At 40.6% G+C, this 16,922-nt stretch overlaps 1 protein-coding gene across 1 annotated transcript in view; it reads right to left on the reverse strand.

Moving 5' to 3' along the window:
- RNF217 (ring finger protein 217) overlaps positions 1–16,922 on the reverse strand; it is a 65,536-nt gene that overhangs the window by 23,290 nt on the left and 25,324 nt on the right. Inside the window, exons 2-3 of the mRNA XM_027453577.3 lie at positions 9,949–10,182; positions 3,511–3,675 (exon numbers count right to left, since the gene is read on the reverse strand). Of these exons, the coding sequence (XP_027309378.3) occupies positions 3,511–3,675; positions 9,949–10,182 (399 nt within the window). The remainder of the gene's footprint in view (positions 1–3,510; positions 3,676–9,948; positions 10,183–16,922) is intronic.

Genomic DNA, 16,922 nt, shown 5'->3' on the forward strand with positions numbered 1-16,922 from the left:
ACAGGTCTTATATAAAAAAAGTGTTGACCATATTAATTGAGCCAAAGTTTAATTTACTTCATAAGGCGTTAACTTTAAAATCTCTTGAATCTACTTGCTCCTGGTCTAAGTGCTCCAGAGGCACTGTTCTCTTAATTTTAAGTTGATAGTTTTTTTGTTGTTTTTCTTTTCTTTTTTTTTTCCTTCTTCTGGACACATACTGCAATTATATGAACTTTGTATGAACTTTTAATTTGTATGAACTTTGCTTCTTCAAACCAAGATATTACAAATGTTTTAGACAATATTTATCTGCACATATGTCTTCAAAAACTGCAAGTCTGGAATAACTAGTTGTACTTATCCATATTTTTTGTTGCCAGAAGAAATCCAAACCCCACCACCCTTCCCTATTTGGTGAGGATGGAATCCACTCAGAAAATGACATGTGGAGCTTGGAGTTGCTGCCACCCGCTGTCAGATGGATGATGCCAGACAAACTCTGTCTGATTCAGCCAGGCTGCTCTCAAGCCGAGTGTGTGACATTTCACCAGATAGACTCCAGCCTTGGTTCACAGGGATATTTCTCCCTGCCCTCAGCATAATCTGCCGAGAGAGATGGGTTACAAATATCTGTAGGTTGGGAAGATGATCATGGCCAGGTCAAATACCACACGAGTGCTCCCTGCTCCCCTAGCCAGGAGTGCTCAGGTGCTCAAAGGCCTGAAGGGACACAGCTGCCTGCTGTGGCATGGAGTTTGCTCACTGCAGGTTCTCCCACAGCAGGAGCAGAGAGACCAACCATTTTCATCACTGACTTGACCCCCTCATGCTGTGCAGGGATGCCTGTTCACAAAAACAGGCTCTGGGAAACCTGCCACTGCTGGGTGAAGAGGAGACATGCTGCTCTGCTGTCGCTCCTCCCAGGGGAGCCTGGTGCATGGCTTAACCACCCCATACGGCAGCAATGACTCTGCTCCCTCCAGAGAGGAAAAATAATTCAATCACCTTCAAAAACCATGGCCTGTATTATGCGATAACATTCACATTAATCAGAACAGTGAATGCATACCATGAGAAGTATATGATCCATGATTCTCATTAACATTCTTGTTTACTTAAATTTTTGCTGCTGTTTAAAGCTAAGTAAGAAACACTCTACGTTTCCTCAGTGTTTTCTTCTGAAGTCAAAAACAGTAGTGGAGAAAGGCAGATAAGGTTACAAATTTTATGGAAAGATATCTAATAATACATAGCAAATCTGCATGCCTTTGCCAACTCCCACTAAAACAAGACCATATCAAAATAAAACATGCTGAAACATCGCCTACTTGGATCTAGAAGTACAATAGATCAAGCAGTATGTTACCAACTGTTTTCCTCCTTCCATTTCTTTAATTGCAAATATGGTAGTCATCTGATCATGTTTTATACAGTGGTTTTAGGGGGTAGACAGAGTGAGAGTCAGAAAAGTATTAGCTCCAATCTCCCCATCCCCAAATATTTAGCTATTGGTGTGTTCATCCCCATATGTTCAGACTTCTTTTATTGCCTTTGACAAAGAATACTGCAAAATATACATTTTTAAACTACTCAATAACTGATTATGGGAAAAGGAAGAAAATAGTGCAACTGTTCTAACCACTAAGTGGCTCTTTTGATTATTTGCTAGTTATAGAGTTGACTTAAAAACCAACAATGTGTTGACATGAACCATTCAGAGGTTGTGAACAAAAAGAACTTTTTCCACCTCTGAAGAAAAATACTAGGAGCAGGGGTACAGTTTATGAAAAGATGGAACTCCCTCTTCGATATTCATTTATAATATCACATTACCAGAAAGGACTTTTTAACAAAGGTTCTTTTTCTGTGCTAAATTCATAACTTTCTATTTTGCCTCCCACCATACAGAAGGTTTTATTTTCATTTGATTGAAAAAAACAAACAAAAAAAAAAATCAAGAAAGAAATCTGAAGCCTCTTTAGAATCAATAGCTAAACTCACGCAACTTCAGGCTTCAAAATTAGACATTTTGACCACCTAGGTTTCAGGTGTCCAGTCTTCTTATTCTGAATCCATTAAAAACAGCTATACACTTCAGATTTGGAAAAGTCAGATTATTTAAAATGTATTAATGATACACACATTTATGCTGGCGTCTTCTATTCTTCTCTCTTTCCAGCTAGCAGCCCTCCTTTCCCTGCTTTTCCATGTTCATACTTTTTGGCTTGGTACATTGTTTTCTCCTTTTTTTGGACAGCTTATTTCAATAGTTACATCATTCAGATTGTCCAAAAATCTGAATCTGGACTGAACTCAAGAAATTAAAACCAAAACAGATACTTCTGCCCACTCCAAAAGGAAGAAAGTTTGTAAAAGGATTTTACTGTAAGACTTTCCAGAAATCAAATGTTTTTAGAACTGGCTCAAACCTATCAACTTTTACCAAATGAGAAGTTGTTAAAACTATTCAAAAGTCATGTGTATGCGGAAGGAAGGGTAAACAAATGACCACTGATCTCACAGCTTTACAAATTTTTCTTCATGCTTTGAAGTCTTTCAATTTCAAGCTACGGCATGACAGGCATTTCTTTCCCCATGACCAAAATAAGAAACTTAGTAAACTGATAAACATTCTCTTTATTTGCACAGGGTAAGGCTCAAAGTATGACTAAACATACTTCATACATTGGGAAGTAAAACTTCCCATTCACTATTTATTTCCTACCAAGCATTCTAGTTATCTTACTTTGTCCCCTCCATGATGTAAATGTAGAGCAACAGATATGTTCAAATTAAGTACTCCTTTTCTAAAAAGCTAGTCTCCTACCACCACCAGGGTGATCTCCAGATTTTGACTTATTACCATCAGCAACTGGAGACAACTACTGTGAAAAACAAAAAAGCAAAAAGCCATAAGAGCCATCCCTGTTAAGGGTTAGGGGCATGTTGGGCTGTTCCACCACATTCAAGTAGTTGGACATCTCTTTCCTGTCCTGGAAGGATGGGAAATGGCATTTCTAGGGCATGAGACTGCACCTCATTCTGTTGAAAATTAAGCTAATTTATGAGAAAGGATTAAATATCAGTTCTTTCACAAACCTAAAAAAAAAATCTGGTTTTGCCAAAAATTGAAATCTCTTAGTTAACTTGTTGATAGCAGTACTTTCTGACTGACTCCAACACTGAATTCAGCCAGTCTCTGAAAAATTTGACAAAGAGAATCATATTTCTCTAAAGCTTTAAAATTTCTTTAAAGCTTTATTATAGGAATGATTTGGCCTGTAACACACTCATTACAAGTATAAAACAAAGCCTTGTCTTAGAATTTCTTTAATGTTTCTTTTACATGCAAAGAGTCTGCAGAGTAAGTAAAACACGTGACCCATTTTTCTCAAAGGGTCAAAGGTAAGAATTTTTACAAGTGTGAATTCAGTTTCAAATCCAGAATAGAAGCTACAAATATTTACTCTACATAAATATTTAAGCAGTTTGAAGCTACCACCTGTGCACCCCCAGAAGGCAGCTTACCTTGCATTTTGGACACTTTTGGGCATTCCTTTGCCCGTGCTCAATCTCGTTGGCCCAGTGACGCAAAAGCTTGTCTCCCTTTTTGTACTCTTTGCAGTTAACGCCTTCATGCCAAGGCGAGTGGCACTTGAAACACCAGACAAATTGGCAAGATGGACACTGGATCTGTACAAATGATAAAACACCACACATTTGCAAGATGTTTAAATTGATAAAGGTTCTACTCCTCCCACTCTCTTGATTTTAAATCATTACGACAAAAACATCATCATCATGCCTTGTAGAGCCTGGCTAATTTTTGAAAAAAGTTGTTGCCGTGTTTGTAGTAGTAAGAAACAGAGGCACATTGCAGGTGCTCATTTTCAAATGACTGGCTTCATACCTGGCCCATGACCAAAGCAAGTAAGAAGCAGAAGCCACATTAGACATAGGCTTTGGGAACAACTCTACTTCAGCTGTGTTTGGCAGCACAGCTTCTGGCCAGGGAAGGCATGGCTCTCAAGCAACTGCTCAGCCCTCCTCACCACCTCAGCCACAGCCTGTGCTTCACACTGCCCGTAATTTGTACCAGCTGATGGACTGGACTGAGGAATTCAACCAAACCCAGCTTTTTGCCCACAGCTGTTCCCATACCTGGATCACCACAGACACGTTTGCGCTGGCAGTGCATGGGGTGGGGATGCTGCTCAGGAAGCTCTGCCCAGGGGTGAGGACCCAGGCAAAGCCCCCAGGATGCGTTTTGGAAATCCTCATGTCCCACAAGCTGCCGTGCCCTCTGCACAGACACGCTGACTGCCTGCCCACAGCCTCAACTCTGTTTTGAGGCCAAGGCTGACACGCTGATCTCCCTGAAGTATTTTTCTGGGGGGCAGCCAGAATTCATACGTGCAGTTCTTACATCTGTTGCTACCAGCATGCTAACACTTAATACTTTTCCTTAAGTTCTACATACATAGATAGCATTTAGGTTTTTGACTTTAGGAATTTTTTTTTTTATTTTGAACATGAGTACAATTAATCCAATGGCTCAAGCTGAGTACTTTTTATGACTCTATCTGACCCATTTTTCAGTGGTTGCCGTTAACTTTGTATAAAGCAAACATTTTTGCATTGCAGTAGTGTCTGACAGCATAGCCTAATTCATATAATGTGAGGTATCTCTCTGCACAGCAGTGTTCAACCAAAGTGCTCTACCTTTACATGATGTGTTGCTCATTGCACCACTTCAGCTTACCTCTTTATACCATTCCAAACCTAAGTATCAACGCATGCAATACGAGCTCATGCTCAAGAGAACTAGCAATTTTCCTACTACATATAATGCGGCAGAGTTTACCCCTCCAGAATTCTTTGCCTGGTCTGAATTGCGAAGAAGGAAAGCAGCCTCAAGATTTTCTTCTCTCTTTCCAACACATTTTAATTACCATTTACTACCCTTCTCCGAAAAAAAAAAAAAAAAGCGTTTAAGTGCTAGAATACATACTTTTTTTTTTTCTTCATATCAGGAAGACTCAGACACTATAAAATTGAAATAGATTGAATTCTGATATCCTGTATCCTGTGCTTGTATGACTTACTGCTTGCTGTTACTACAGGGTGGCATTTTCCTAAGGCAAACAGTAAAATTCTTCATGTAGAGAAAAAAAATCACTTATTGGATGCTTTCTGTCGAAGAATAAGTTACTGAAACACAGGGAGGCAGCACGGAAACAGGGAAGAACAATAATAAAATTCATTTGAATTGAAACAACACATGACAGCTGCAACACGTGGTTTACAAAGACTATTACTTTTTGCATGAGAACACTAATTCCTGACCCAAGGCCAAGGCAAAGTATGAAACAACAGAAATACAAAGTATAATCAGTGCCATTTCTTGGATTTGTTGGTCCACAGGTCCAGATGCTAAGTAAATGTTATCCTGCTTGTGTGCATAATTCTTAAGAACAACTGAACAGTAAATTAGTTTCCCACTCTGAAGAATCCAAAGAATAGCATTTTTTCTGTTACTAACTAAATTCACACACAACACTGATTTAGGTTTACAGAACCCTTTAGAAACCAACGTGTGCAACGGATAGCTCTGACTACTGGCTTACTGTCTGGACCACTATCCCCATATTTTTCTACAAGCTTCAAACTTGTGATTTTCAACATCACATGTCCCAGTGACCTACTGCTAGAAAGACAAATTTTAGCTAGCATCACATTGCATTACTCAGTATTTATTATGCCTCAGGCAAGGATGGAGCTGGTAGCCACCATTAAGTGTTCTACAACCTGAAAGAATCACAGAATCATTAAGGCTGGAAAAGACTTCCAAAATCATCTGGTCCAACCATCCGCCTACCACCAGTGTCACCCACTGAACCATGTCCCTAAGCATCACTTAGAAAACACTACAACACAGGATGAGGTTGCAACTGTAGGATTTCAGAATAACATCTGTTACCATGAGTGGCCCTGATGAACTGAAGTAAACTAGCGGGATCTACCTCATTAAAAGGTTTGCAGTTACTTGTTTATTTTTCCACCTTCCAGAAGTTTTCCACCTTCCAGAACTGAGTTAGTAAATAGATTTAAGATTCTGAATGAGCCACTTGACTGTTGTTGTATAGTGTCTGAGCATACATTAAGCAGGGAAAGAGAAGTATGTTCTTTTAAGAATTATTATTCTTGCTTTTCTTGGAACTGGTGGCCACAAGACAAAACCCTAAACTTATTCAAACTTGGATTCAGTGTAACAGCATGGCAGGTACTCAAGAAATAGGAACACAACAGGGCAATTGTGGCTGTCTTTCAGATTCTTAAATCGTTCTTCCTCCACTTTTCTGAGAAAACCAAACAATGTGCTTTATGCTTCAGAGTGTTAGTGCATGAAATAACAAGGACACAGAAATACTCTTTTCATATGGTCTGAGGTAGTAAAATATACTATACCCCAGCAAAGCAGATAAACTATACCTGAAAAAACCAACAATACAAACAACCTTTTGTGTTTTCTCAAGTATGTTTTTCCTTATACCAACATTTACCTTTTCTTTTATGATTTCCATTTCAGTTGATCAGAATTGAGAGGATACATACCCAAGACATCAATCTCCCTTGAAATAGAAAAAAATACAGAAGTTCTCATACTAACCCTCTTCATTCTCAGCTTTCTGAAATACTGACCTTTGAGGCTAACATTTTCCATTTTCTTAGCAAGCCTCTTCAGTGTAAACTATTCTATCATTTTCCTCACCTCCCAGGAAGAGACCTTTCAAAATTGGTAGGTAACAGCAACACAAAGCACTGACCATTGTGGTATGACGTTAGCAACACTGACTTCACATTAAAAATATTCTGAGAGTTTGAAGCTGCAGGAAGATTAATGGGATTTTCTGCTGCTTAGTGGAATGCTGGTTACAAGCTAGGATAGCTGAATAAATTGTGCAGTTGATGACATGAATCTCATGCTATCTCTAGCTACGGCTACAGTCACTTTTTTCCAAAAAAAATATGGGCTCCTGCCAAAACAGCTGCCTCCTCATTACCAACCCATCCCTTGTCTCGTACCAGCTGAAAATAAGCAACAACAAAACAAACAAATCTTGTGTCCCATTGGAGCTGATCTTTGATCCAGCTCCCAATGTGACAACAAAACATCAACATGAGCAAAAGCAAGCCGGCAGGAACAAACAGCTAAGAGCAAAGAGGGACAGAACAACAAAATCACTACTTTCAGAGAAGTTCAGGCTTCAGGCTGACTGAAGTGATGTGTAGACATGAAGATATCTGCATTTCAAGGTTAAAATTTTATCAAAAAATGGGGACAACTCATTGGAATCAGCTACACAGATTCATTCCATCATGGCACCTTCACAGCCACAGATTCCTACCGGTTCTAGAGCATAGAGTTTCAGAAGCTCTTCAGTCGTTCAAACAAAAGACAGCTTATGTAAGAACCACACTGAAAAAAAAAAACATTTACGTTTCCAAAGTCAAGCACTCAAGCCTTTATTTCATACAATGGTATTTCTTCACAGAAGCAAGCAAGAAATCTTTGTTATGAACCTCACGGGCTAAGGCAGAAAAAGCCCAACAATCAAGAAATGCTTTTTCATGGCAGGACAAAGAGACAATGCTAAAACAGGTGAAATCCAGGGCTGTCGGAAATAACAACAACAAAAGACAGAAAAAGCCATGAAAATTACTCTAGTAAAACCCATATCCATATGTTCCATGCATAGGAGCTTAAGTACCAATTTTTCTTTTCCCCCTCCCTCCCATTTCCTTTGCACTTTGGCATACCAGCTCTTACCAAAAGTTTATTAGAATCTTGCCAACAACAAAATCTTATGCCCCCAATTTGGGTCATAAGATAGAGGGCAAGGGTCTTTCCTTACTGGGAAGCTGGATCCCTTTGTGATATGAGTTCTTTATATGAAACTATGTAATTATATTGCTTTAGTGTGCTGTCCTAAGGACACTCACAGCAAAAGGGAGGTTTGCATAGCAAGTTTCCCTCTTCTTTCTCTCCTCTGACAACATACATGTATGCAAGACCTTCCTGTCTCCAGTCAGACCTCTCCTATGCTATATGTGGGGAAAAAAAGTGTCTTTGCCTCCAAAGAGCCTATAATTTGAGGCACACAAGACAACATATGAGAAATCACATAAGAATAAGAAAACAGAGATAATGGTCCACAGCTACACGTGCATGTAACTAATCACATATACAGTCATATATAGCCTTCTTTTTACACCTCTTCCATGTGCTGATCCTAAAATAACTCACTAAAAGTATACCTATGGCAGAAAACGACACAGATTCAGGGAACAGCCCAAAGCCCTGGACCATGGCTATCCATACTGTTTGATAGCATTTTCCGAGTTGCATTTCTGATCTGTGTCAAGTAGACATTCCTCCAGGGAACACACCTGGACACAGCTCAAAGCACACATTTTGACAGGGTCTGTTTCCCAGAGGAGGCTTCAGCCCTACAGATCAGGACTACACAGAGCACTTTACCACAGAAGCAAGGAAAAGCTTCTAGCAACGCATAAGGCAGCCTCCGATTCTTTCTTTGTATAGGATTTCCAGGGGAGTGGTGAGAACATTTCAACCACAGCATTTTAACTCAGAGCGCTGGTGGGCAGGAGTACTCATTTTATGCTTTGAGGACGACAGAAAAAAAATAAATCTGAGTTGGCACATCCATGATGTAACAGCTACACAAACTGTGACAGGGCTCGAGGGAACAGTACAGCCTCCGGCACCTTATGAGAGGCTGCTGAAGAAGCATCACTACAGTAGGTCTGCCTTGGACCATGCATCCTGTCTGTATCTGAAGGGACAGTAAGTGGATAGCTGAAGAAGAATGGCTGCGGGCAGAAGGAACTTGACCTGCAGATGGAATTTTTCACCTCTGTGTAAGGTGCCAAAAAACTGAAAAGAAGTCCAATGCCAGATCTGAAGTCCAACACCAGACTTTGTGGCAGCTTTCATGCAGTTCAAACACTGCACAGATACATGTAAGCAGCTTGTATCTCAGAGTTAGCTTTACTGAGGTTTCAATTCCACTGGATACACAACCTTGTACCTTTTAATCTTCACACTGGGCTGAATCTTATGCTGTAATTAGGCCTATCTAAACAACCATCTAAACTCCTACTGAAGAAAACTGGTTTGTCCAGGCAAGGCTAACTCAATCATGAGATTAGCCACCACAAGTCTAATAACTGGATGGAAAACTGAAACAGAGCATGATGCAGCAGACAGAATGTTCATCTTTTGGAACCAAGATGGACCTTCAGGAGCTCAAAGCTGCTTCTGCCTGCCATCATGCTTTTACTTTGATTGAAATCACAATATAAGTAAGCCTTCTACTAGAAGTGCTGTCAAAAGGTGTCTTTGATCTTTTTAAAACTTTGTGTATTGAGAGTCCACAGGATATTGAGAAACCACAGTAATGTTTAACCTCTATAGTAAGGGACTGAAGAAATCAAAACCAAGCAGCAGAACAGACAATGGCTCCAGTTCTTAAGAAGGAGCAAGCCAACAGGATGCTATCACCTAACACAGCAAGTGTCCCAAATTCATTTGTTGAGAGTTTCAGGGAAAACCTATCTTTGCTGGAGTTGCACAGCTAAAATTGTCTGTAATAGTGTGATTCCTCTTCCCCAGTCTCTTCTAATCATGACTATATTATCTGCATGTCAGAGAAGAAAGAAAATACTCTTAAAGTACTCTTTGAATTACGCCAGGCTAAAATTATGCCACCTTACCAAATAAGTAAGGACTAAAGTTAAACTCTTCAAATTGTTAGAAATTAATTAATTAATCAATGATTCATATTCCTAATCACAGCTTGCACAAAGCCCCAGTGACAGAAGAAAGCTCACTTAATGCCCACCAAGTGCTGTCCTACCCACAGCTCTGGCGACCATGCTCACTTTGTATTTGTTCTCCAATTTGGCAGGGGTAGGAATGTGGCCTCTCCTCCGGAAGGTTGTAAAGTGCTTGCACTGAGGGCATGGCTTGGTGCTGGAGTCAATGCGGCTGAGTTCCAGGAAATATTTATACTTGATGATGTCCTCGTGGGGCAGGTTATAGAGGATGGTTGTTTCATCCAGGTGTTCGCTGCACTCTGTGATTGGGCATTTTATATCCGCTTGTCCCAGCTGCACCTGAATGCGGGGAAAAAAAACATACAGAAGAGTTGCAAGACCTCTTGTTTGGAAAAGGTGCTACTCTGCAAGCATTGAGGAAGCAAACATTTGTGAGTTTTGTAAGAAAATTCAATTTAAAGTACTCTAACAGTCCATGGACTATCAAGCATATCATCTTAAAGTTATTTTGACTTCTTACTCCAAGTGAACTGCCATTTTTCCAAAGGGTATTTTCCAAATCCAACAGAAAAGCTAATTACTCCTATAACAACTGTAGTTATATACCATGGCAATGTACTCCATGAAACCAAAACGTGAACTAGCAGCACCCATGCAGCACTACATGCTTTGGCTGAAATAGCCAACTCTCCACTATCATGGCTCACATAGGCAGTGAGAAAGCAGGTAATGGAAACACCTGTATACTTTCATTCCAAAATGTGTTGGGAATCACAGCACAGAGAAATTAAAGTCAATTTAGGATCATCAACTCTGACTCAGTGCTAGCCCTGAGCTGACTCCTGCTAAGCAAGCACAGAAAACATCAACTGAGCCCGGGGCTGACCAAGCTAATAAATTTTCCCAGAACCTTGAGTGCTGTAATATTTAAAAAAGAAAAAAAAATCCCTAAAGATGACCAAAACAAAAACACACAGAAAAGCATGCTCAACTTATCAGGGCTGAAACTGCTGTTGATGTAATGAGCCCTGATGGTCCCAAGCTGATCTGTATGGACAGTTATCTGCAACACAGGTCTAGAGCTCCAGGATCTGAGACCAGGGCTAGACACAGGTCTGCACCCTTCATGCTTGGCAGGCTTTATTAACTTGGACTCCATGCCAAAACAGCAGATCCTAGCTGGTCTGTGAGCAGTGAGGCTGTATTTACTTGGCACTGAGCCTGAGTTAATAAACCCTGCTGGGTCTGAGGAGTCTGCAAGGACCCAGCATGAGCTTGTTCACTCACGTCTGCCACACATAGTCCTGAATGAATGAGAGTTGACTGCACACGTGGAGCTGACCACCAGCCCAATTCTTCCTTACTAACCATCTCCGTGCAAAGAAGAAGGAAGGGGGGGCTGACAGTGGAATGGGTGTCTCTTTCTAGGAACTATTGGTTTGAGGTTGGTCAGTTTAATTTCCTTGGACTGCTTACTTTTTTAACATGTTCCATTATGGGGATCTGCAAACAATATACTAAATACAATAGCAACGTCTCAGATTTTGATGCAGGTCTTGCTACTGCATGGCGGTATCAGAAAACATCATAAACCAGGGACTGTTAGTGCAGCATTTCAGCTAAGAAAGGAAAAAAGATAAAGCAACACAACCCTGCCCTTGCTGTCTCAGCTACAGAGTCATATGGGCTCCAACTGAATGATAATTTAGTCAGGAGTTACAGAAGATATTACAAAAAAAGGTATGAAAAGACATTACAAAAAGGTATGAACCCCAAGGTCAACCCCTATTGACTTCAAAAAAATCCCCATGGCACTGCCTTTGTTTCCCCCAGCAATGCAATGGAACCAAAGAGGTGAGGAAGTTATAAGATGGCAGCAGTCCATCCCAGACCAGAGCACAGAGATGAGATCTCAGCCCTGTGTGGCCTCAGCTCAGGCTGCGGGTAGGTCAGGATAGGAGACCTTCCCATGGTACAAAGGAGAGGCTGGCTCCCCTGAACTACACCCATTGTCAGGAGGCAAATGCTCCAAAACTTCACCTCCAGCCCCAAAAGATAAGGAGAACACCACCACACACAAACAAGTCTAGATTCAGGTATTTTGGCCTTTACCTGGACAAGGGTGGAACAGAAGGAGCATGTGGTTGAATGCACCATTAGAAAAAAAAAAATCGAAAAAAAAAAAAAAAACAACACACAAAACATTTCCCCCCCCCCCCCCAACATGCTGTGGGGAATGCCCACATTTTACAGCTGGAAGACACTAACATACGTGAAGCAGCATGTGAAAAGTTGAACCCAAGCGTATGACAGAGTGATTCTTCTCAGAAATTCAAAAACAACTCAGTTTGATACATGTTAAAATGTGTTACAACCACACTGCAAGAAGATCACATCACCATGACACAGCACATCCCTGTTTTAGAGGGAACATTGACATCTGAAATATTTAATCTATGGCTTTCCCACGTGATCCAAAATAAATATACTAGGAATTATTTTATGCTCACAGTTTGTTATCCAAGTATTTTGACCAGAGATAGTGGTCTCTGGGCAATCTAGTTACTCTGCTAGGAGTCTTCATATAAGTGAGAAGTTTTGCAGATGCTCAGACCTTTAAACATTTTCTTCCCACGTTCTAATAGCTCTGGCCTTTTTCTTTGCAGGTATTCCCATTATGTATATATACAGACTTTCATAGAAGTATATTCTTCCTCTGCTGATGCCTACCCCTTCCAAGAGTCAATACAGCTCCAGCAGTGCTCTGCATTGCAGAACATGGACTGCTGGGCTGAAGCACTTATCAGTAATTCATTTCAGAACACGTGGAGTTTGTTTTAATTTATCCCTGTGTATCATCTGTGCTCAGGAAGCAGAAAGAAAAATCAGTCCAGCTCCCAAGAACCCAAATACATTAACACAGGAAAAAAATTGCTACAGAAATACAAAACTCTATTGCACTACTACAAGGATTAATAGTTCAATATATGTAGTACAACAGAAGTAATGCTTCTATTTGAAGAAGTATAGACAAAACAATTTAAATCTAAATAGTCAAATGAACCCCATCTATGGCTACTTTGTTGTTGTTGTTTAAGAATTAGGGAAATACTAAAAGGGGTAAGCCCTTTTCCTAGAAGTAAACTAATCTGCGTCGGAGCAACACTTCATGCTGAGAAGGCACACTGCATTTGGCATTTAAACTGGTGCTTAAGAACCACCACTTACATGACATGGTAGTTAGAACAAACCTGCATTTATAAAATGAAGGAACACAAAGCTGAACACTTTCTATTTTTCATGCCCACACAAAATATGATTAAATATGTGGTAAAAGTCAAGCGTGGTTTCAGTGTTTATTTTGAAAATATGTTTTACACCCACTTGAAGTAAATCATTTTTATCCTCTGTAATAGTTTCAGCCTTTCAAGTTTGGCAAAGATTGATTCTTTTCCTATGTTTTGAATAGGACTGAAGTGAACAGAGCTGTTTTGCTTATTAGCAGTAACTTCAATGGAGCCTTGTCTTACCAAAACAGTCCATCTTTGTTTGTGCACTAGCATTAGCAATTGATGCAAGTACAGCTTTAGAAGTAGCTTGTTAGGCTACCTGCTGCTGCAGACCCTGGAGGTGCTACGGAACAGCAGAGAAAAAAAATCTTTTAACCTCGGTAAAAAACAACTAACTAGTTTTATTCTTTTTCATGATTTTTTTTTCAAAGAATTTTTGAAGAGCCTCATCCTTCAATATCAGCTTATCACAATGTCAAAACCCCGAGTTTTAAGAAGTCTTTGAATTTCAAAGTACCACCATGTATTAAAAGCTTAAGAATCCTCAGTATACACAACAGCATGGTATATTTTCACACCGTGAGGAATGACTGATATGTCTAAAGGCAGTTGAGCTGCTGCACAACAGTAAATGTCAGACTCTATTCAGTTCTTACGCCCAGCTGTGCTCAACTTTCGTAAATCATCTCGGGAGGTGCTAGCACCATTTACAATTCATCCTGTGAAAGCAGGTTCTCATGAGTTTCATCCTGCAGAAAAGCAACATTTAAACTGTCAGAACAGCATTACACTGCCCCACTCCCCCTGTAGAACACTTACATTTCTAACAGTGAGCCGAGCTCTCCCCTGTAAACTAACATGGATGTTATGCATGAAAAATACTTTGGAAGTGCACAGATGCAAGTAAAGGGCCAGTTTGATACACAGGACTTTCACATTCTACAGAGGAACAAACTAATGGAAGAAAGTTGCTTTTATTTGCAAGAAAAATCCTATTGCCTTCTAGTTCACTGGAAATGTTGTTCTTCCATATTTTTATTTTGCTGTAAGATTCAACTAAGTGAATAACTACTTTCTTCACTTACTTCTGGGAAGTATCATCTTGATTTTTTTTTTTTTTAAACCAATCAAACAGGTTTTCATGGAAAATACTTTAATAGCTCTCCATAGGACTCCACAGTGGTAGGTGCTAATTGAATGAAATCCAAATAGACAACACAACAAGTGCAACCAAGAAGGAAAAAAAATAAAGACACTGGAAACTTTTACTAAGCATTTTGCACCCGTCTTTAAGGTTGTGGTTCCATGACCATTCCTGTGGTTTAAGTACTAACTTTAGTAATCCATACCCTCTGCCTCTGCGTTATGCCAGTGATGTCCTACTCTTACAGAAAAAAAAAAAACAAAAAACAAGCAATCCTATGAAACAGATTTTCTTTTTCAGTTTGCCCTCCCTGCTTACTTCCAAACTGTAACATATCCTCAGTGATGTAAAATAAGTGAGAATGAAGAGTTGGAAATAATAGTGATGCGAGTAGATGAGATACAACTACTTCATTTGTATCTCCACCAAGTAGGAAGACAAACTGGGTTTCATGTGCCACCTCCAGCTGCACTGTATATCTTCACGTATGTTCTTGCCTGTAGTTCATTGCTTGCTTCACAGACCAAAACCCCTATGAGTGTGTTTCGTTTGCTTCTCCCCTTTTATTCATGTCTCTAGATAGCAGACTTGCATTAAACTTACTTTTAGAACCCATTTTTCAGTAAGCCACCATATTGTCCTCTCTGCCAACCACCACCTGTAATGTTGCATCCCTCCCCTACCCAGGAGGGAGGGTCTTCACCAGCTCAAGCAATGGGTACATTGCTGATCTCAGAAAGGTTACAGAAAGAATTGAAACTGGTGAGGAACTCCTGTATGCCAACACTGAATTCATAACTGTTAGTTCTTAATTCTTACACCAGGAAATACCTACACGACCACCAAATCAACTAGAATGACCAGTCTTTCTTCATAGTCAGTCAGTGGAGAACAAGGAAGGCAATCAACTAAATCAGACTTCTATTGTGTCACAAGCTCATGTAGACCACTGCTGAAAAGGTCCATCATGGTGTCTTCCTTCACATCTCTTCTCTGAGGACACAAAGTCTTTACTCTCCTTTGGCACAGGTATTATGCACCTGGCTGAAGCCATGGCAAGGATGTGGTTCCTGCACCATGCCACATTTACAGTCACCTGGGCCCAGAAGTTCCAGGCACCAGCAGACACCACACCTCTTCCACTTACATAGTTCTACGATTTACATTAACTATCACATTGTCAACACTAAAACAAAAACCAAACAAAAAACACCCAACTGAAGAAGTAGTAAAAGAGCCTTTGAAGAACATTTTAACATATCATCCTTGACAAGAAAGGCAAGCAAAAGCAAGAAGCTGGGCAGGAATCGCAGCATATCCAACCACCACCACAATGTTGACTGGCTAAACTGGCCAGAATTAATTAGTGAGGATAAATGAGCGAGATATTATCCTGAGTCTAAGCTCAACCAAAACCTTTTTCTTAAAGGCCTCTTAATTTGCTTCATCACTAGACAACATGCTGACATGAAGCTGCACTCCTTTTTGTCCCTTCTACAGGGCCAGGTTTCATCTGTTCACGTTGATTAGACACCAGCTTAAACATTCAGGTTCCGATTGTTCCACTTGCATAGGTATAGGATTTATAGAAAATTATTTATAGAAAATTTTTTATAGAAAAACAAATGAACACTATAATTCTCCTTGACCAGACATAAATAATTACCAACCTGCATGAGCTCCCCCCTCTGCCCTTTCATCTCCTGTTACTGTCCGTATCACCAAATCAATTAAAAACAAACAAAAAAGATTTAACCTGAGTAACGTTTTCAGACAACTATACTGCATTTGGTTATGTTTCTGCCACTCCACAAACACAGTGCACGCAATCAGAAGGCACAGAGGTTACACGCTATCTGCCGCTCTTGGTGTCTGCATGGAGCTGAAACACCCATGGTGGAGGTCACAGAAAGCCCTGTGTCCAGACACAATCAGAGGTGTTAACCCAAGCCACTGGGACATTTTGTGACCAAGGGGCAAGCCAGAGTTGCCCCAAGAGATATGGAGGGCAGAAAGCTTCCATCACCTTGCTGAGAAGACAAAGCCATCTTTCACCTCCCGGTGTTGGCCTGCCTGCGAGGGCAGAGTGAGGGGGAAAATCCCAGCTGAGGGCAGCCCAGCAGGATGTGGGGCAGGAACTGCAAACCTTGAAGGAACCTGACCCAAACCCACACGGAGCAGGAACTGCAAACCTTGTAGGAACCTGACTCAAACCCACAGGTCTCGCAGCACTCGTTACAGGGAACAAGGAAACACACAACAGCTCTCTGGTTTTGTTTAGGTTTGCATATTAACAAGGCCAAGTAGTGAGCACAATAGTTTTCCTATTCCTTAGGAGACGCATTCACTTTTGGTAAAAGACACAAGATGTTCATGAAAGAAGAGTTTTGAGGGTGGCAGACTGAGCCAAGTATCTGCCCTTTTGGGGGTGGAAAAGAGGCAAAAATATCCAAGCCCTGACAGCCGTTGCTGCTGCCTGGCAGTAGGACCAAAAGCACACAGGACCAGGTGTGGGAAGGAGCTGCAGGAAGGAAGCAAGGGCCAGGAGACCATCCGCATACCATGATACACTCGAGTAACTTGGCCACCACTGCTCACAGGGGCTTAACAGAAATGGGAAGTAGGAGCAGAGAAGCAGCGAGACC

The sequence above is a fragment of the Anas platyrhynchos genome, chromosome 3 (assembly GCF_047663525.1).
Source record: "Anas platyrhynchos isolate ZD024472 breed Pekin duck chromosome 3, IASCAAS_PekinDuck_T2T, whole genome shotgun sequence".
Classification (NCBI taxonomy): domain Eukaryota; kingdom Metazoa; phylum Chordata; class Aves; order Anseriformes; family Anatidae; genus Anas; species Anas platyrhynchos.